The sequence below is a fragment of the Phyllobates terribilis genome, unplaced genomic scaffold, assembly GCF_046119375.1.
Source record: "Phyllobates terribilis strain yellow unplaced genomic scaffold, ASM4611937v1 Scaffold_30__1_contigs__length_15301838, whole genome shotgun sequence".
Classification (NCBI taxonomy): domain Eukaryota; kingdom Metazoa; phylum Chordata; class Amphibia; order Anura; family Dendrobatidae; genus Phyllobates; species Phyllobates terribilis.
In genome coordinates this window covers 471,269-493,603 of record NW_027362790.1, presented here as the reverse complement: position 1 = coordinate 493,603, position 22,335 = coordinate 471,269, and the positions used below count along the sequence as shown (strand labels likewise).

At 43.7% G+C, this 22,335-nt stretch overlaps 1 protein-coding gene and 1 pseudogene across 1 annotated transcript in view; one reads left to right on the top strand and one right to left on the bottom strand.

Annotated features, from left to right (window-relative positions):
• LOC141178780 (microtubule-associated serine/threonine-protein kinase 3-like) overlaps nucleotides 1-9,284 on the top strand; it is an 85,102-nt gene extending 75,818 nt beyond the window's left edge. The window contains exon 16 of the mRNA XM_073660622.1: nucleotides 9,184-9,284. Within this exon, the coding sequence (XP_073516723.1) occupies nucleotides 9,184-9,284 (101 nt within the window). The remainder of the gene's footprint in view (nucleotides 1-9,183) is intronic.
• On the bottom strand, nucleotides 6,088-6,189 carry LOC141179997 (U2 spliceosomal RNA; annotated as a pseudogene).
• Nucleotides 9,285-22,335: the final 13,051 nt, after the last annotated feature.

The following is a 22,335-nucleotide window of genomic DNA, read 5'->3' as shown; positions in this document are numbered from 1 at the left end:
AACCTGTTCAGTGCTGCTGTCAATCTCTAACAGCAGCATTAACAGCGCGCCGGCATTGGGACGCATCGTTCCATGCGCCCACCGGCGCTCCTGTGACGCGATCACAGGGCGCAGATGGACCGCTATGACATCCGGGGGTCTGCTGAAGCCTCCGTGCCTGTCATCATAAAGCTTCATTTGGGCTGTAAAGAAGACCGTGATTTTGCTATATGGAGCATTACTGTGGTATCGCTGTATATAGCACAAGCAATCAGATAATGTATACAAATGCAGTGAAAATTTAAAAAAAAAAAAAAAAAGTTTAAAATATTAAAACTCCACACGTTCAACTCACCTCCCACTAAAAATAAAGATAATAAAAATATACACATTTGTGGTATGGTCTCTTTCAGAGAAATACAATCTATCCAAATATAAAAAATAAACTATCAGTGAACACAGAAAAAAATTCAAAAAGACAAAATTGCATTTTTTTCGTTCGCCACAATACTACAGAAAACCCTGTAAGAAGCGATGACCATGACATATGTGTCCCAAAATGTTATCAATAAAGTCCTCTTGCCCTTCAAAAAATAAGCCCCCACACAGCTCCATCAACCCGAAAAACGAAAATGTTACGGGTCTCAGAAAAAATGGTGACACCATCAAAAAAAAGTTTTTTTCTTTTGCCAAAACTCTTGGAGAAGTTTGGTCTTGCTGTGATCACACTGAGGAGTAGGATCCTATTACCAGGTCATTTTTACCACACTATGTACGCCATTAAAACCCTTCCCAGATAAACAGTCTCAGGCTTTTTTTTTCCTCGCACTTTTACTGCACTTGGACTTTTTTTCCCGTTTTCTAGTACTATGTGGTAAATGAATGGTGGGATTTATAAGTACTGCTCATCCTGCAAAATAACAAGACCTCACACTATGTGGACAGACATGAAAAAGTTATAGCCCTTGGAAAAAGCCAAGGAAAAAACAGAAAAAAAACATCAATTGGTTCTGTTGGGAAGGGGTAAAGCTGAAGAAACGCATGTAAGAGCAGAATATGGAGGAAGGTGAGATATCACAGGCTGGTGGATACTACCTGCTCCATCGCTGGCAGAGTAACCCATCCCCATGGTGGCCGCTGATATCTTCTCTTGTAGAAACGGATCCAAAATCTATAAAACATGGGGAACAGTCAGCAGAGGGTTTGGTGATTGGCTCATATTGGCGATATACCCAGGGGCATTACTGGGCACAGGGAAGATTGGGAATGAATAGGATTGGCTGTTAGATATGTGATCTCTTCAATTAAAGGGGATGTCTAGTTGGAACAAGTTCTCACTGATCTCTGGATAGGTGATGACTCTTAGATCGGTGGGTTTGGCCGCTATGACCCAATCAGCAGAACAGCACTTATAGATAGAAGTGAGCGAAGTGCAAATGTTCAACCCCCGGTCCGTTCATTCTCTATGGGGGGCGCTGTACTCAGCTTTCTCCTGCATAGAGAATGAATGGAGCGGTGGTCCGGGGAGGGTCTAGCAGGGATTAGTTGGGTTCCCAGCAGATCTAGAAGTTGTCACTTATCATGTGTTGGGGAATAATGACTTCTCCTCTGATAAATGTGCTGATTCCTGTCAGTTGTGGTCGCTGAGTGCGTGTGATGGGATGTGGCTCCGTCCGTTATATTATATCACGTCTTATACCTATAATCTCGCTGATCGCAGGTGTCTGTCTTCACACTCAGATGAGATGGAACAAACTGACCATATAGGACTTTTTTTTTTTTTCTTCAAATTCAAACCGAGCAATCCTATTGGCTGAGTATGAATGCAGTTACCATGGTGACAGAAGTAGCTGCAGATTTAAAGGGACAAGATACTAATATTGTACTAAAGTGTATGTTATTATATACTTCACATAACTGACTGGGTACACCTTGGTGCTGGTGAGATGGCTTTTTTTTTTTTAATCAAAAACCATGTTTACTAAGTACCCTATATTATATATATTTCCTATTGCTTTTTACTTACTTATAGCAGGGTATATGTTCATATTGTTTCTATCCTAAGTTTGTCTATTTTCTAATAGATGGTGGCAAACTTCTTCCTCGCCTTTGAAGCACAGCTTTCAATTATTCCTGTCGTAAACCAGGTAAAAAGCTTCGAGCCGAGCGCGATCAGACTCCTTCAGTCCCGCAGCAGGTAAATCTGTGACCATCGCCGGCACTCCTGCTGTTCCTAGTACCGATCCCTCTGAGCGGCTGTGCAGTAATGAAGGCAGGATTCACCCCAAACTTGCTCTTCTTTTTTTTCGATTTCCAGTTCTGGTAATTAGTGATACACATGTGTATATCCAGTGGTCAACTCAAAACCTGTGTATGGAAAATCAATTGTTTGCTGTATGCATCTCATTTGTAGGATGCACACTATTCATTTCAATATGGAGCGGAGTAGGAGGAGACTTTCATTACTGTTCCCTTTACTTCCTCCCTGCTGATAGGAAATGCCATGCTGTTTGCTTGTGTCCTGTGATTACAGCAGCCTGCAACAGTTTTCAGCGTGCACTCCCCGGCTCAGGCATCAAGCAGTAAATGATAACATTAAAACGCTGCTACCCCTTTGTTAGTCACTTTTTTATCTTCCCCCTTCTACGAATGCTATAGTCCGTTATTCTAGAACTGCTCTGAAAATGGTTCTCTCTGGAGTATTGGGATTTGGGTTTAGGGTGGGTTATGGGAATTGAAGTTCAGATACTTTGTTCATATTTTTACTATGGAATTACTATGTCATGTATGTTATTTGAAAGATGGAATATTTGTAGTTGGAGTTTTTCAATAAAAATGATTTGATTAAAAAAAATATGAAATTAAAATTCCTCTGTTCTTGAGAAAGCATAGGATTTTACTAAGAGGTAAATTGCACGTTCCTTGTTTTCCGGGCACTTTACATTTTTGCTAGTTTTGTACGATTACACAATCCCTTTTATAGGCCAGTGCCAGTTGTACATCTCTCCCTAAACTCTTGTTCACACTATATTTTAAGCCAGTTTTATTCTATGGTTTCTAGATGTTGTCCAGCTTTGATAAATAATTAGTATTTATACTTTTGCTTTTAGATAGACTTGAAGAATGCAGATCCGGAAAGGGTGGAGAAACAAATTGAGAAGATGTTTGACGTTCCCGCTAGTGACTGTATCCGGGTACGATGCGCTCCAGATCAAAATCATTCCTGTAGGCAAATTTAACTCCGCTGTCTGTACCTTGTCTTTTTATTTTTTTCTACAAAATGTGGCTGGAAAAGGGGCAATGTAGCGAGGAATTGACATCAATTTTTGGTGTTAAAAAAAAAAAACAACTTTTGTGATGCATCATTTTTGTGCAAAAATGTGCAGCTTCCTATTTTACATCACTCTTGCAACTTTTAGAAATTGGGCTTGGTAAGCCACACAGGTCTAAGAACGACCCATTGGGGTTTTAGGTGTTAAAAAAATGATCGTATGAAAGATTTTGTGATCTGCGTTTACATGATTGTTATAACAACATTAAAGCCCCATTCAGATGTACAGGTTTTATCCATGAGAAACTGAGCAGAATGATATATAGGTTTGTGGGAGAAGATTCAGTATAAATTGTAATTTATTCATTAGATTTGAGAGTCTTCAGTGGTTGATACCTTTAATGGCTAACGGAAAAGATGGTATCAACCACTGAGGACTCTCAAATCTAAATACTCTTCTATCTACTGGCTAATACGGTACAAAGATAGATGTTTTTCCTGTATAAATTTATTTAGTGGAATCCTGCTGTTTATACAGATGAGTCCAGTGGGCGGTCCTACTAGTGATTGACAGCTATCTTTGCCTGCATGGTCATACAGGGAACTGTCAATCACTTAGTAGGACCGCCCACTGGACTAGTGTACATACGGCAGGACTTTTCACTGCATAAAATGCCAGTTTTGCTGACTCTCTTCCCACAGATATGTCTATCAGTCTGATCAACTTCTCTGCTCTACAACATCCCCCTACAGATCTTATACCATTTCAGCACCTGCAGATGACATAAGTAGCCATGTTCTGTGTGGCTTACGGAGGGGCTTGATTGCTTCTCAGCTTCAAACAGGTTTCATTTCTTCTGATTCGTTGGAGCCGAGTTCTAAACTGTATTAAGAAATTCATTTCTCTGTTTATTTCTATTAGATGTCGGGGAAGCTTGGAACAAATGTGGAAAGTGTTCTTCAAGAAGTTGTCAGGAGGCTTCCACCGTGAGTACGGACTAATGCGGCTCTATCCATCTTCTCTTTATTAAAGGGAACCTGTCACCTTGGAGAATGCTATGTACCTGCAGGTATAGGGTTAATCTGCAGATAAATATTGTTACAATGCTGCCCGACCGCCTTATTGATAGTGTAGGTACCGGGAGAAAATTAACTTCTTTCCTCCCTGCAGCCGCCGGCCTTCACTCATCGTTGTGCACGGAGCGGCTACAGTCTTGGATCACAGCACCGCTCGCTATATCAGGGGCGACGGCTGTAAACCCGGCCTGGATTTTGATTGACAGCTTGCTCTGCACAGATGCGCTGCAGAACCACTTAGAATCTGAGTGAAGGAGTAGTATGTTCACAGATAGAGAACATGGCTCATCCACGTGCAGATCTGCTCCACGTCCGATTACATATTTGTGGGAGAAACCCTAGTGGCAGCCTCATATTTCTGACATGGATCCTCTAGCACTATTTGTGAAACTGCGGCTCCCAGCATAACTTGATGAGAGACCGTCAGCCTGCTGGGACCTGTAGTTTCACTACAGCAGGAGTGTCACAAGCTGCGGACCTCCGCTCACTCCAGCACTGGTCGGCATTTTCAGCACGTGAACGTCCGCTATGCTTTCTGGAGACACAAGGGTGTAGATCATTTTATCAAACCCTTGACTGTAAGTTTGCTGAACCCTAAGTGGATTATATTGTTCCCACAGTTTCAGTTTTGGACCATTTAAGGGGAATTTAAAGGGTTCTGGCCACTGATTTTCCTTAAAGGGGATCAGTATCCCTGTATGTCTTTGTATATACTTGATAAAGACCTATAACAGGTCGAAACGTTATGTGATGGAGGAATAAACTTTGTCTTTTGGAATTCATCACTCTGGACTGAACGCGGTTTACTTACCTTTATCCCCCTTAACAGGATGTCTTATTTTTGTGTTTAGTCCCAAGATTGAAAAGGGCAGCCCTCTTAAAGCCCTGCTGTTTGACTCCACGTTTGATCACTACAGAGGCGTCGTAGCAGCATCGCCCTGTGTGGAGGTGACGTGTGTAAAGGCAATAAAATCGTGTCTGCCCACTCTGGCAAGTGCTATGAAGTCAATGAGGTTGGCATACTGACCCCAGAGGAAGTGCCAGCCGAAAAACTAAGTTTTTTTTAATAATTTTATTAGCCTTTCCCTCTGTCTTCACCAATCAGCCCTCTGTATTGATGATCAGATCAAAGATGTAGACAGGGATTGTCTCACGCTGCATCTCCTTCCTGATTGTATCACTGAGAAGACAGAAGCTGCCCCATCCCATTCTCCAAGAAATGCAGAACCCAATGCATCTGCTGTCCGTGATCCGCTTATTGTCAGAGGACATCATTAGGGACTGCATTTTCTCATTGCTTAAGAAATTGTTGGGGGATCCTGCTAATTGCTGAATAATAAAACTGCAGCACCGCTCCATTTAAAGCAGTGTTTCCCAAACTCCAGTCCTCATGGCCCCCAACAGGTCAGGTTTTCAGGATTTCCTCAGTATTACACATGTGATGAAAGTATCATCAAGGAATCAGGAATTCTCTCACCTGTGCAATACTATGGAAATCCTGAAGACATGACCTGTGGGGGGCCGTGAGGACTGGAGTTTGGGAAACACTGATTTTAAAGGGACTGTCAGCACAGAATGACTGTTGAAACCAAGTACAAGCGCTCCGTGGATCACGGCGTGGGCCAATCCTTTATATACACCTTCCCACCTGCTTGTTTTACCTCTGTCTCCTTCCTTCTCTGGTTCTATGAAGCCAGAGCTGTCAATCAAAGAAGAGGAGGGTGTGGATAGAGGGAAAGCAGCAGGTGGGAAGATAGATAGATAGATAACATTGCAATACAATATATTGGTAAAAGCAAAGCACATATACTAAATGAGAACAGATACTACACTTGATGTTAGCCAAAAGGCTGAGAAGCGATAACCTGAATTTGTTTTGGCCTATGACTGCACCCTGTCTTCAAGAAGGCACCCATTGTAGGGATAGGGACAAAGACTCCCCTAGGAGGACATGTTGTTCATCAATAGACACCTTAAAACCCACAACTTTACTGCTTCTTGCAGCTGCAGCCCACGCATGCATTTTTAATCTGCATGAGTCTGCCTATTTTCAAACATGCTCCCCTCCCCCCCAATATCCCATGTACCTGCAGACAAGGGGATGGGGAGAGGATAACTAATTAGTGAACAAACAAGCGGCGGTCCACCTTCTTCCTAGTCTACAGGCTCCCTGCAGACTGTAGCTGACTGCAGAAGCACAGCCAGATAAAGGCTAGGAGCCCATTATGATACGTGCAATGATGTTCCATTCTTCCATTCTTCCATTATTCCATTGTTCCATTGTCCCATTCTCTTGCATTATTCCATTGTTCCATTCACTCATTACATCTATTGCAAGCAATCTATCTGCCTGGGTGAAAACCAATAGGATGCTCTGATTGACAGACATAGGTAGCACTTTAAAACAACATCTCAGACCAAACTTTTTTTATCTTTTTTTCATCCACAGATAGAAAATTAAAGAAGTCAGTGCTCCACCAGAGGGAGTCAGCATTTCACTAAAGAAATCGTAACGGCCCCCACATTTTTTTTAAATGCGTGGTACTTAGCAACACCCAACTGATGGGACAGTTGGAGTAGCAGCTGATAACAAGGCCAATGATTAGGTATATGGTGTATGTGCAAAGGTGTAGCAAAGGACAAATGCATTATTGCAGCTTATATCAGAAAGGAAGGGATAGAAAGATAGATAGATAGATTGGATGGATGGAGGGGCATATACACCTACCCAGGATGGATGGATGGATGGCGGGGCATATACACCTACCCAGGATGGATGGATGTATGGATAGAGGGGCATATACACCTACCGAGGATGGATGGATGAATATAAAAGCATATACATCTACCCAGGATGGATGGCTGGAGGGGCATTTACACCTACCCAGGAAGGATGGATGTAGGGGCATTTACACCTACCCAGGATGGATGGATGCAGGGGCATAAACACCTACCCAGGATGCATGGATGGACGCATGGGGCTGAAGGGGGGGCAGGCTGGACACGTGGGGACATGGATGGACGCATGGGGCTGAAGGGGGGGCAAGTTGGACACGTGGGGACATGGATGGACGCTTGGGGCTGAAGGGGGGGCAGGCTGGACACGTGAGGACATGGATGAATGCATGGGGCTGAAGGGGGGCAGGCTGGACACGTGGGGACCTGGATGGACGCATGGGGCTGAAGGGGGGGCAGGCTGAACACGTGGGGACATGGATGGACGCATGGGGCTGAAGGGGGGCAGGCTGGACATGTGGAGACATGGATGGACGCATGGGGCTGAAGGGGGGCAGACTGGACATGTGGGGACATGGATGGACGCATGGGGCTGAAGGGGGGGCAGGCTAAACACGTGGGGACATGGATGGATGCATGGGGCTGAAGGGGGGGCAGGATGGACACGTGGGGACATGGATGGACGCATGGGGCTGAAGGCGGGGCAGGCTGGACACGTGGGGACATGGATGGACGCATGGGGCTGAAGGGGGGCAGGCTGGACATGTGGGGACATGGATGGACGCATGGGGCTGAAGGGAGCAGGCTGGACTCGTGGGGACATGGATGGACGCATGGGGCTGAAGGGGGGGCAGGCTGGACACGTGGGGACATGGATGGATGCATGGGGCTGAAGGGGGGGCAAGCTGGACACGTGGGGACCTGGATGGAAGCATGGGGCTGAAGGGGGGGCAGGATGGACACGTGGGGACCTGGATGGACGCATGGGGTGAAGGGGGGCAGGCTGGACACGTGGGGACAAGGATGGACGCATGGGGCTGAAGGGAGGTCAGGCTGGACACGTGGGGACATGGATGGACGCATGGGGCTGAAGGGGGGGCAGGCTGGACACGTGGGGACCTGGATGGACGCATGGGGCTGAAGGGGGGGCAGGCTGGACACGTGGGGACCTGGATGGACGCATGGGGCTGAAGGGGGGGCAGGCTGGACACGTGGGGACCTGGATGGACGCATGGGGCTGAAGGGGGGGCAGGCTGGACACGTGGGGACCTGGATGGACGCATGGGGCTGAAGGGGGGGCAGGCTGGACACGTGGGGACCTGGATGGACGCATGGGGCTGAAGGGGGGGCAGGCTGGACACGTGGGGACCTGGATGGATGCATGAGGCTGAAGGGGGGGCAAGATGGACACGTGGGAACTTGGATGGACGCATGGGGCTGAAGGGGGGGCAGGCTGGACACGTGGGGAGCTGGATGGACGCATGGAGGTGAAGGGGGGCAAGCTGGACACGTGGGGACCTGGATGAACGCATGGAGGTGAAGGGTGGCAAGCTGGACACGTGGTGACCTGGATAGATATATGGGGTGGGGTGGGATGCATATATGGGGGGGCTAGGATGGATATATATAAATCAAAACTGTTAGATATATATATATATATATTTATATATATATGATATAGATATATATAGATATATGGGACAGAATGGATATATGAAGGGGGGCAGGCTGGACACATGGAGGCCAGGATGGATATATGGGAGGGGCATAGGTTGCAAAGGATGCTCACCAGAGGGATATATTCCTGAAAAGGAGTCAATCATAATCAGTGTCCCGGGATTACGGCTACAAAAATGAATTAAAGGGTTATTCCCATCTTCATAGATATTGTAAAAACCTGCACTTTTGCAATTTACTGCTTCTTGACATTTGCAGCCGTTCTTGAGATATTAACACTTTTCTTTTGTTTACAGATCGTTGCCTAGGAGACCGACCACCGCTGCTGTCTCGATAATAACCACTGTGCTGAAGTTGGCTGGGATTGGGAGGTAACAGCGCGCTCCAGCAAACCTGGCCCAGATTACTGATATATCCATTATTTGATGCGTCTACCTTAAAAGCCTTGATTTGCTCGGTGATGGCAGAACACATGAGAACTATGCGGCTTTCCTTCTTTTCCTCGTCCACCGAATCCTTATCTTCAGACAGTGTCCGGTGTTGAGCCGCCTTTTTCTTCTCCTCTTCTAACGTCTTCTGCTGAAATAGTTTCATCATCTTGTAGACCTCTCGGAAGAATTCGTCCACCTCGGCTTCCATGCTTTCTCCGTTCAGGTCAAGGAAAGCGCCGTCGATCCACCTGGAAGCGTGAGATTTTTCAAGACATATTTTGATAAATTTCATGTTTTTAGCTCATCTATTACTGTTTATTCTGCTTTTTTTCTCTTCTACATCTATGGCTATGGTTGTCCCATAAATAATGTTTAATCACCTATCCACAAGGTTGTTGATAAATGTCTGATCACTGGGAGTCCGACTGCTGCAGCCCCCAGCAGTTTTGAAAGCGGTGGTCCTAGATACAGCTTTGTGAATGAAGCATGTGTGCATCTATGGGAGTGATGGTTACGCATGCGCATGACTGCTCCCATAGACATGAATGGAGCGCTGGCTATGCATGCGCACGATCACTCCATTCACACAGCAGACTTTGGAACCTCTGTCCTCAGTATTAGAGCACCCCTACCGATCATACATTTATCTCCTATTTTGCAGAAGGGATTGTCTGGCTTTGGGGTACAAGTCTACAGTCTATGTAACTGCAGACTAGTGTAGCACCCTGAGGATTCGGCTGCTACAGGGGTATTGCACCTCAACCCAGAGGTGTGATATTCCACTCCCGGGTAAGGATGGAGTGTGGAACTGAGCTCGGTAGGCTGCATGCACTACACACAGCCCATTTCCGAGGAGCAGACCGACGGTACTCCCACTTAGAAATGTGCAGGTACGACCGAGTCTGTTCCTGGCTGGAGTGGGAGGGGGGTGGTACATCCCAAGTAGTGTAGGGGCAGATAGGGGGAGCAGCCTGGGTAAAGATAGGAGCTCATTGGGTGCTGGTCACCTGAGCTCACACATAGAGGGTGTATAAAAGGAGGGCACCAACTAAGATCAGGGTCAGATGCAGAGAACAAGTCAGCAAGCAGAGGAGAAGAGAGACCCAGAGTGAGAGAGGAGAAGAGAGACCCAGAGGGGGAAACAGAAAAGAGGACTCCAAGAACCCAAATTAAATCCCCGGGTGAAGAGTCGGCACAGGGTACCGGATCCCAAACTGGCGGGGGCAGAAAACACACCCTAGCCAGAGACCGGAGGCCGTGGGCAGCATCTGCCACGGCCACCCATCACATCCACCCCGAAGGCACACCACATGAAGGGTCAGGGAACCCAAGGCCAAGGGTGTCCCAACAGAAGGCCCGAGGGAGCTGGACCTAGGTGGATCACTGGTGGGGACGGCCAGAGAACGGGACAGAAGGAGAGCTCAGGGCCACGCTCCGGACTTGTTTGGGGGTTGGCTGGATCCAGGACCTGGTGGACGCAGCACGGCTCGGGTGGTCACTCGAAGCTGGAGTGACCAGTACAACATCTGCAGTAAGTAAACACCCTTAACTGCACAACCCGACTCTGTCTTCATTGCCGTCTGCACTGCACCACCACAACCCCCATCCTCTGCACCTGTCCCCCCCTGAGGCTATACCCCTCCCGTTGGGGGTTATCCCACCAAGCTGCGCACCCACCATCAGCCTCAGCGGACCCTGCTGCAGCGGCGGCCACAGTGACCGCATCACAACGGGTGGCGTAGTCGACACAAAAGAACTCTTAATAACATCTGTAGGACTGCCACACAACACTGAGTTTGACGCCCTGGGCACGGGCCGGGTCACAGCCGCTCGGAGACTACAACCCCCCATCTGATCCGGTGCCGGGTATTCCCCTCAAAAAGGAATATGTCCCAGGGGGCGCGTCACTTGTAAATCCTCACATTGCACGCACTGCGAGGATTTTCCGGTGCCGGGAACGGGCTGTTATGTGACCACAAGTATGTGATTTGCATACTTCTGACCACATTCCGACTAGACGTGTCTGGCTCCACTCAATGTGCTTGCATTGAGCTAGGCCGGATATGTCTAGTTGGGATGTGACCGTATATATGCAAATCACATACTTGCTGTCACACGCCTGTGCTCCCGATGCTGGAGAATCCTTATTACGCGCACAGTACACATGCTGTGAGGATTCACATGTCTGCAGTCACATGGAGTGACTGCAGACTTGTGCCCCAAGGCCGGACAGCCCTTTAATAACACATAATCCCCTTGCAATATATGCAAGACTTTTGGCGCTTGGTTATTTCCAGGACCGAAGAACAGTGATGGGGACAGAACGATTGGTTATTAGATATACTTTGTCCCTATAACATTACAAGGGGCGAAGTGCTGTAGATAAAGATGATTTTTTGCTGCCATAAATAATTAGTTCCCAACGAATTAGTGTTTTGCTTGTTCATCGGGTGATTACAGGCACATTTACACGGGCTGATAATTGGGAATGATTATCAGCTTGTTTAAATGTACCATTTACTCTCCACTTCAGATCACGTATGGTGTTAATAAATAACGGCATGCCAAGAGTTAACTCAGAATTCCCCAATGGGGTGCATATACTTTTTTTCAGTTTTTTGCCATTTGTAAATCAGTGCAAAAAGTTTCTGGTAAGGTTCAATGTTGACTTTTGAAGAATCCAGCTGAGGGTATGTTGTAAGGTCCCATTTATACAGTGCTTCTTCTTTGTTAATATAAGCCACCGCCTCCTCTGCGTCTGCTATTCGCTTCTGTACAGTCCTCACATCTGTCACTTACTGAAACCAGGCACAATACACAGATAAGTAAAGGGTTAACCGGACTGCCTCCATTAAAGAAAATGAGTTAGACATTCACAAGTTACAGTATGAGACTGACTTCTCACCGGTGAACTTTACTTCTCGTTTGCAGAATACAGACTCCTATATGCTCCACTTTATAGACAGCTGATGTCAGAGGTGTAACTTTCAGGCCTTTCAGGCCTATTGGACGCAACGCGTTTCAGGCCTATTGGACGCAGCGCGTTTCAGACCTATTGGAAGCAATGTTTTTCAGGCCTATTGGACGCAACGCGTTTCAGGCCTATTGGACGCAACGCGTTTCAGGCCTAATTCTTCCATCCGACGCAAAAGTTTCTCCAGTTCCAGCATAAGCTTCTCTCTTTTCCCCAGCAGCTCGCCCTCTCCTTTACGCTTGGCGTTTTCAATCAGCTTTTAGAAAGGAACAGTTATCAAAAAACGCTCCCAGAGCGTTCATTGGAGCTGGCACCCGAGACCCCATTTTCATCAAACACTGGGTTGATATTTTTTGGCCACAGTAACACTGTTGAGTTCAGGATGATATCTTCAGGTACAAATAAATGAACATCTAGAAGATAACTCATCCTCCGCTGACACTCCTAAAATGAAACAAATGAAACTCACTATGTATTAATGTATCTAGCATCTACAATCACAGGGGTTGCACCAATTATGTTTTTTCCAAAAACTTAGGTTATAAAATTATACTGATGCTCCACAACTACAGTTCCCTCCATCAGTTTGTGTTCTTCCTGCTCTATGTGGACATGTGATTTCTGTAGCCAATCACTGGCTGGAGCAGGTTACCACCGTAGTCACTGATAGGCTGCAGCAATCACATGATCATGTTGGGGATCTCATCACTGAAACCTGGAGGGGGACTGGTAAGTATAGCTAGTATGACATGACCTATATATGGAAAAATACATATTAACCAGGACACAAGAAATATCGGAATAATCCTATATATTATGTTTTACACTAATTATACCCAGGGACGTACGTACAGCAATTCGGGACTTTAGCTCTACCAGGCTTTTATTCTTCGCCTGCTCCACAAACGCAAACTCCTCTATTACATCTTCAGTAGTTTCAGGAGCCTTTAACGCTTGTTCCTTGATTTTCTCAAATTCCATGAAGATCCTAAGCAAAGCAAAGATTATTACACACAGGGGCATCTCACTAAATTAGAATATCATCAAAAAGTTACTTTATTTTAGTTCTTCAATACAAAAAGTGAAACTCATATATTATATAGAGCCATTACAAACAGAGTGATCTATTTCAAGTGTTTATTTCTGTTAATGTTGATGATTATGGCTTACAGCCAATGAAAACACAAAAGTCATTATCTCAGTAAATTAGAATACTTTATAGCAACAGATTTAAAATGTTTTTAAAATCTGAAATGTCCTGCTGAAATGTATGGTCAGTAAATGCACTCAATACTTGGTCGGGGCTCCTTTTGCATCAATTACTGCATCAATGTGGCAATGTGGCATGGAGGTGATCAGCCTGTGGCACTGCTGAGGGGTTATGGAAGCCCAGGTTGCTTTGATAGCAGCCTTCAGGTCGTCTGCATTGTTGGGTCTGGGGTCTCTCATCTTCCTCTTGACAATACACCATAGATTCTCTATAATAGATTCTCTATGGGGTTAAGGTCAGGCGAGTTTGCTGCCAATCAAGCACAGTGATACTGTTGTGTAAACCAGGTATTGGTACTTTTGGCCGTGTGGACAGGGGCCAAGTCCTGCTGGAGAATGACATTTCCATCTCCAAAAAGCAGAGGGAAGCATGAAGTGCTCTAAAATTTCCTGGCTGCGCTGACTTTGGTCTTGATAAAACACAGTGGACCTACACCAGCAGATGACATGGCTCCCCAAACCATCACTGATGGTGGAAATTTCACACTAGACCTCCAGCAGCTTGGATTGTGGCCTCTCCACTCTTCCTCCAGACTCTGAGACCTTGTGGAGTGTGTCAATGACTGCCTTCTGGACATCTGTCAAGTCACCAGTCTTCCCAATAATTGTGGAGCCTACTGAAACAGACTAAGGGACCTTTTTAAAAGCTTAGGAAGCCTTTGCAGTTGTATTTGTTAATTATTTTAATTTACTGAGATAATGACTTTTGTGTTTTCATTGGCTGTAAGCCATAATCATCAACATTAACAGAAATAAACACGTGAAATAGATCACTCTGTTTGTAATGACTCTATATAATATATGAATTTAAATTTTTGTATTGAAGAACTGAAATAAATTTACTTTTTGATGATATTCTAATTTAGTGAGATGCACCTGTATATTATATACTGGAATGTGATGATATTTTATGGTATCATAAGTAAAGTAATGTGAGATTCTTAACTTTTACTGTAGTGTCAGCATCTATAACTCACTGTATGAAATCATAGCAGAAGTAGCACTTGACCTCGACCCCAAGGGCCCCTGAACGGCACATGGCAGGTAGAGGCCCATTACAGATTAATTTTTTCTATTGTGAAACCTCCTTGAATCCAGGATTTTACTCACTCTTCATTCTCCAATCTGTGATTTGTCACCAGTCTATCTAGTAATATATTTGCAAAACTTTTTGCTTTGTCAGCCAGGCCTTGCTTTAACTCATCGCAGTCGAGGTGTACCATGGTGAAGTAAGCGCGGGTGGGCAGTCCCATGATATCTCTGGCCAGGGTGTGAAATTGTTCTATAAACTGGAATACAAATATAAATCAGTCTCGTTTACCCTTGAGATTTCTGATTTGACCCTCAATTATTATTGGACACGTTGCACCCCTCGCTCTGTAGGACTTAGGACAGTATTGATTCTAATGGGAATGGTAAGAAAATGATTCCTGCAACTTAGTCCTCGTTGCTGTGTCCACCCGACTACAGCTGTGATCAGCTTATTGTCAAGGGACCCTTCAAACGAACCAAAGGGGGTCCCCGTAAAGTGAACCTGTCAGGTCCTTCAGGCATGCCAAATTCCTGCATTGACATCCACGATATATATCTGGCAAAAATGTTTCTACCTTAAAAGACTAAACTTTTTATGTGCCGGCTGTCATATGCAAATTGGGCATGTGAAATTAAGTATTATACACCTGTCTTGGGTATCCGAGCTCTGCTTCCTTCACTTCGGTCTGCTGCCCCGTGTTGTGCTCCACGTCAGGTTTTACAGGTTGTCCTGTGTAGCTCAGTGACATAATCTCCTAAATCCTATTTATGGACCATTAGGACACACACCTGGGTCTTAGGATTGAGTTTTTAGACTTTTGTTTGGTGTGCTCCACCTTCTGCGTTAACTTTCTTCCATTCCTACTGGGTTACGCTACATCCATCCTGCAGCTCCCAAGATTCCTGAGTGCCAATTCCTTGCTGCTCATGTGCCTTCCTGCTTGCCACACCAATGCCCGGGGTCCGTGTGCCCACCCAGACCCGAGGCTTAGAAGATCCACCTCGCCAGGTGAGACTAAGATGCCATGATTTGGGTGTGATCACAGCATCTGAGGTCGGATTTGTTTGTGGGAAGTGACGTCCCGCTGGACTAGTCCTAGATAACTTGCATATGATGAACGGCGCATAAGCAGTCGATTTTTACTAGAAACATCAAAGCCAGTGTTGCTGTGCAGGGATGAGTCAATTTAATGACGGTTCGAGATAATATGCAAGAAGGTCCAATATGTAAAAAAAAAAAAACACATTATGATCACACATACAGTACAGACCAAAAGTTTGGACACACCTTCTCATTTAAAGATTTTTCTGTATTTTCATGACTATGAAAATTGTACATTCACACTGAAGGCATCAAAACTATGAATTAACACATGTGGAATTATATACTTAACAAAAAAGTGTGAAACAACTGAAAATATGTCTTATATTCTAGGTTCTTCAAAGTAGCCACCTTTTGCTTTGATGACTGCTTTGCACACAGTTTCTACTTTCTCCGCGGCTGAACCATCCACCAGGCAGCTGAAGCTTTCAACTATCAAATAATATAACAGAATTTATAGTTGTATCTAGACTCATCTTAATGTCGGGCGGAGAAAACTTTCAAAGAGGATTATACAGCTGATCGGACATGGATTTTTGAAAGCGAGTTCTCTGGCTTCATCAGGTCTAAGAAATCAATTTGATAATCTACATTTATATGGTGAAATCTAGAGACAGATCCTCTTTGAAGTGCTTGTTAGACCAATGATATATAGTATTTCTGCATGATAATGTCTGATAGATGAGGATCACACCTCTGGGAACCCCTAACACTGAGTTCAATGGCTTTTGGAAAGGTATCAGGATCAAAGCGTCCACAGGAAGATCACGCTGCAAGCGCCAGCAGGAGATTTCTGATTGTGATTGTTCCATCCCTTTAATACTAGATTCACGTCCAGCTTCCCATATGTTCCATCGCTTTAATACTTACGATTCACGTCCAGCTTACTGTATGTACTATTCTTTTAATTATTCGCGGCCAGCTTACCATATGTACCATCCTTTTAATGACTCACATCCTGCTTTACTTATGTACCATCCCTTTAATGACTCACGTCCAGCTTACCATATGTACCATCCCTTTAATGACTCACGTCCAGCTTACCGTTTGTACCATCCATTTAATGACTCACCTCCTGCTTACCGTATGTACCATCCCTTTAATGACTCACATCCTGCTTACCTTATGTACCATCCCTGTAATGACTCATGTCCAGATTACCGTATGCACCATCCCTTTAATGATTCATGTCCAGCTTACCGTATGTACCATCATTTTAATGATTCATGTCCAGTTTACCGTATGTACCATCCCTTTTATGACTCACATCCTGCTTACCGTATGTACCATCCCTGTAATGACTAGAGATGAGCGTTGTTCTACTCGAACTGTTCGCCAATCTCAAATTCGAGCTGTTTTGGGCGGTGTTCGAGCCGTTCGGCGAACACGAATGATTTGAGAAAAATTCGGCTGTTCGAGGTTATGTTCGATAACTGTTCGTGCACCAAAATCATAACTGGATTTTTTCTCAGTAATGATGAAAATTAATGTTAATACGCAGTTTGAGTGTACAGCGGGGTGGGGGGAGGGGCAGGGGATGGATCTCTGCAGGAACAATAAAAAATATTTGGGCTTCTAGCTGTGTGTGGGACTTTCTCTATTAGTCCATCTATACAGACCTCCATCAGGTTGCAAATTAAAACTAATTTTTATCTGCATCTACAGTACCTCTGAAAAAATATTTGGGCTTCTAGCTGTGTGTGGGACTTGTTCTATTAGTCCATCTATACTGACCTCCATCCGGTTGCAAACTGAATATATTTTTTTCTGCATCTACCTCTGAAAAAATATTGGGCTTCTAGCTGTGTGTGGGTCTTGTTCTATTAATCCATCTATACTGACCTCCATCCGGTTGCAAACTGAATATATTTTTTTCTGCATCTACCTCTGAAAAAATATTGGGCTTCTAGCTGTGTGTGGGACTTGTTCTATTAATCCATCTATACTGACCTCCATCAGGTTGCAAACTGAATATAATTTTTTTCTGCATCTAGCTCTGAAAAAATATTTGGCCTTCTAGTAGTGTGTCGGACTTTCTCTATTAGTCCATCTATACTGACCTCCATCAGGTTGCAGATTAAAAATAATTTTTATCTGCATCTAGCTCTGAAAAAATATTTGGCCTTCTAGCAGTGTGTGGGACTTTCTCTATTAGTCCATCTATACTGACCTCCATCAGGTTGCAAATTAAAAATAATTTTTATCTGCATCTACCTCTGAAAAAATATTTGGGCTTCTAGCTGTGTGTGGGACTTGTTCTATTAATCCATCTATACAGACCTCCATCAGGTTGCAAACTGAATATAATTTTTTTCTGCATCTACCTCTGAAAAAATATTTGGGCTTCTAGCTGTGTGTGGGACTTGTTCTATTAGTCCATCTATACTGACCTCCATCAGGTTGTAAACTGAAAATAATTTTTTGTCTGCATCTAGCTCTGAAAAAATATTTGGCCTTCTAGCAGTGTGTGGGACTTTCTCTATTAGTCCATCTGAGGTGGAATAAGATTCTACAGGTGAACAACTGGCTACGTCGATGGTGCCGTCAACAAGGATTTGGATTTCTGGATCACGGAATGAATTACCTATACGATGGACTACTTGCTAGAGATGGGGTGCACCTTACGAAGACTGGAAAACATGTATTTGGAAGTCGCCTTGCTACACTCATCAGGAGAGCTTTAAACTAGAACAATGTGGGAAGGGAAGCAAAAGGCCAGAAAAAGCCATACAGCTGACAAATACTATTGAGATCTCTGCTACTGGAAGTGGAAAGGAAGAACAAAAACAAAACAATTTAAATAATAAAAATATGGGAGGAAGAGAAACCAATCACAAACTAAAATGTTTTTATACAAATGCACAAAGCATGGGCAACAAACAAGGAGAATTGGAACTACTAACGCAGGAAAAGAAATATGATGTCATTGGAATCACTGAAACTTGGTGGGACGATACACATGATTGGAATAAAAGGCTAAAAGGATACAACTTATTTGCAAGAAACAGACTTGATAAACGAGGAGGAGGTGTCGCATTGTATGTTAGAAAAGCGTATATCTGCACAGAGATTGAAGCTTCAGAGACTGGGAGTTCTGTGGAAACTGTTTGGGTAAGAATACAAGGAGAGAACAACGGAAAGGACACCATTGTAGGCATTTACTACAGGCCACCTGGGCAAGCTGAAGATATGGATGAACTCTTTATGTATCAAATGACCAAGTTCTCCAAAAAATATGACGTAGTGGTCATGGGAGATTTCAACTATCCAGACATTTGTTGGGAATCTCTCTCAAGTAAAACTAACAGGTCAAGAAAATTCTTATCCTCTCTTGCTGACAACTTTATCTTCCAAAAGGTAGGGGAGAAAACAAGGGGATCTGCTACTTTGGATCTAATCCTTATAAACAGGGAGGAAATGGTTGAGGAGGTAAAGGTGGCTGGGACCCTAGGAGGCAGCGATCATGCTATTATAGAATTTTGGATAACTAGAGGAGGAAGACATGTGAAGACTCAAACTTCAAGGTTAGATTTTAGAAAGGCAGATTTTAATAGACTCAGAAAGAGAATAGGAGGGATCCAATGGCTGGATGTCCTTAAGGACAAAAATGTCCAGGAAGGATGGGAAATTTTTAAAAATGAGATTCTCAAAGCACAATCGTTAACAATCCCGAAAAGTAGGAAGAATGGGAAGCATTTAAGGAAACCAGGATGGATGAACACAGAACTTAAACACATGCTAAAAAGAAAGAAAGAAATGTTTATTAAATGGAAAGAGGGAGGCATATCTAAAGAAGATTATAATGCAGTCTGCAGATCCTGCAGGGCAAGTATCAGGTTAGCTAAAGCTGACAATGAATTAAGGCTTGCAAGAGATGTCAAAAGCAATAAAAAAGGATTTTGGGGGTATGTCAAAAGTAAAAGAAAAGTCAAAGATGCTATAGGATTTTTACAGGATGAAAATGGAGAAATGGTAAGAGAGGATGTTGAGAAGGCCGAACTTTTTAACTCCTATTTTGCATCTGTTTTCTCTCAGAAAGAAAATGTAACATCAACTGATCTTCACTGTCCTTTTAAAGGAATAGAGGAATCCAAGTTATCTGTAAACAGAAAGATTGTGAGGGAATATTTAGCTAACATAAATGAGTTCAAGTCTCCAGGTCCAGATGAATTACACCCCAGAGTACTGAAGGAGATCGTAGAAGAAATTTTAGAACCACTCTCCATAATCTTTGAAAATTCTTGGAGAACAGGAGAAGTCCCAGAAGACTGGAGAAGAGCAAATGTTGTTCCTATCTTCAAAAAGGGGAAGAAGGTGGACCCAGGGAACTATAGGCCGGTGAGTCTGACTTCTATACCAGGAAAGATCTTTGAACAAATTATTAAACAACATATATGTAAGTACATGGATAAGAATGAAGTGATTAACCAGAGTCAGCATGGGTTTGTAACTAACAAGTCATGTCAGACTAACTTAATTTCCTTCTATGACAGAATAACTGACTGGGTGGATCAGGGAAATGCTGTAGATATAGTATATCTTGACTTCAGCAAAGCATTTGACAAAGTATCTCACACCATCCTTATTGAAAAAATGACCAAGTATGCAATGGACCAGGCTACTGTTAGGTGGATTCATAACTGGCTTAGTGATCGGACTCAAAGGGTGGTTGTAAATGGCTTCACATCCAGCTGGATGAATGTCTCAAGTGGGGTACCACAGGGCTCTGTCCTGGGACCTGTATTGTTCAACATCTTTATCAATGATTTAGATGAAGGAATTGAGGGTAAACTGATTAAATTTGCTGATGACACAAAGCTAGGAGGGATAGCTAATACTAGAGAAGAGAGAGAGAGGATTCAAAAAGACCTAAATAAACTGGAGCAGTGGGCAGCAACCAACAGAATGGTTTTTAACAGGGAAAAATGCAAAGTACTACATCTGGGCAATAAAAATGAAAAAAGCATATACAGAATGGGAGGAATAGAGCTAAGCAACAGTACATGTGAAAAAGACTTAGGTATACTAATAGATCATAGACTGAACATGAGTCAACAATGTGATGCAGCAGCAAAAAAGGCAAATACAATTCTGGGATGTATTAACAGAAGCATACAGTCTAGATCACGTGAAGTCATTATTGGCCTTTTCTCCTCTTTGGTCAGACCTCATCTGGAATACTGTGTACAGTTTTGGGCACCACATTTTAAAAAAGACATAGACAAACTGGAGCAAGTTCAGAGAAGAGCGACCAGAATGGTGACTGGTCTGCAAACCATGTCCTATGAGGAACGGTTGCAGGATTTGGGAATGTTTAGCTTGCAAAAAAGAAGACTGAGAGGAGACTTAATAGCTGTCTACAAATATGTCAAGGGCTGTCACATTGTAGAAGGATCATCTTTATTCTCATTTGCACAAGGAAAGACTAGAAGCAATGGGATGAAACTAAATGGGAGGAGACACAGATTAGATATTAGAAAAAACTTTTTGACAGTTAGGGTGATCAATGAGTGGAACAGGCTGCCACGAGAGGTGGTGAGTTCCCCTTCAATGGACGTCTTCAAACAGAGGCTGGACAGACATCTGTCTGAGATGATTTAGTGAATCCTGCTTTGAGCAGGGGGTTGGACCAGATGACCCAGGAGGTCCCTTCCAACTCTACCATTCTATGATTCTATGATTCTATGATCTATACTGACCTCCATCAGGTTGCAAATTAAAAATAATTTTTTGTCTGCATCTAGCTCTGAAAAAATATTTGGCCTTCTAGCAGTGTGTGGGACTTTCTCTATTAGTCCATCTATACTGACCTCCATCAGGTTGCAAACTGAATATATTTTTTTTCTGCATCTACCTCTGAAAAAATATTTGGGCTTCTAGCTGTGTGTGGGACTTTCTCTATTAGTCCATCTATACTGACCTCCATCAGGTTGCAAACTGAATATAATTTTTTTCTGCATCTACCTCTGAAAAAATATTTGGGCTTCTAGCTGTGTGTGGGACTTGTTCTATTAGTCCATCTATACTGACCTCCATCAGGTTGCAAACTGAAAATAATTTTTTGTCTGCATCTAGCTCTGAAAAAATATTTGGCCTTCTAGCAGTGTGTGGGACTTTATTAGTCCATCTATACTGACCTCCATCAGGTTGCAAATTAAAAATAATTTTTATCTGCATCCAGCTCTGAAAAAATATTTGGCCTTCTAGCAGTGTGTGGGACTTTCTCTATTAGTCCATCTATACTGACCTCCATCAGGTTGCAAATTAAAAATAATTTTTATCTGCATCCAGCTCTGAAAAAATATTTGGCCTTCTAGCAGTGTGTGGGACTTTCTCTATTAGTCCATCTATACTGACCTCCATCAGGTTGCAAATTAAAAATAATTTTTTGTCTGCATCTAGCTCTGAAAAAATATTTGGCCTTCTAGCAGTGTGTGGGACTTTCTCTATTAGTCCATCTATACTGACCTCCATCAGGTTGCAAACTGAATATATTTTTTTTCTGCATCTACCTCTGAAAAAATATTTGGGCTTCTAGCCGTGTGTGGGACTTTCTCTATTAGTCCATCTATACTGACCTCCATCAGGTTGCAAATTGAATATAATTTTTTTCTGCATCTAACCCAGCCAATAGTTTTGGCCTAATACCACAGTTTGGCCACTCAGCTCTGCTCGGTTCCCATCCATTGTTTTTTTGTGCAAACAACTCCAGAGTTGTGAATTAGTTAACCACCAAAATGAGTGGAAAAAGGCCTGCTGCTGGTGGAAAGGGGAATAGGCGTGTTGG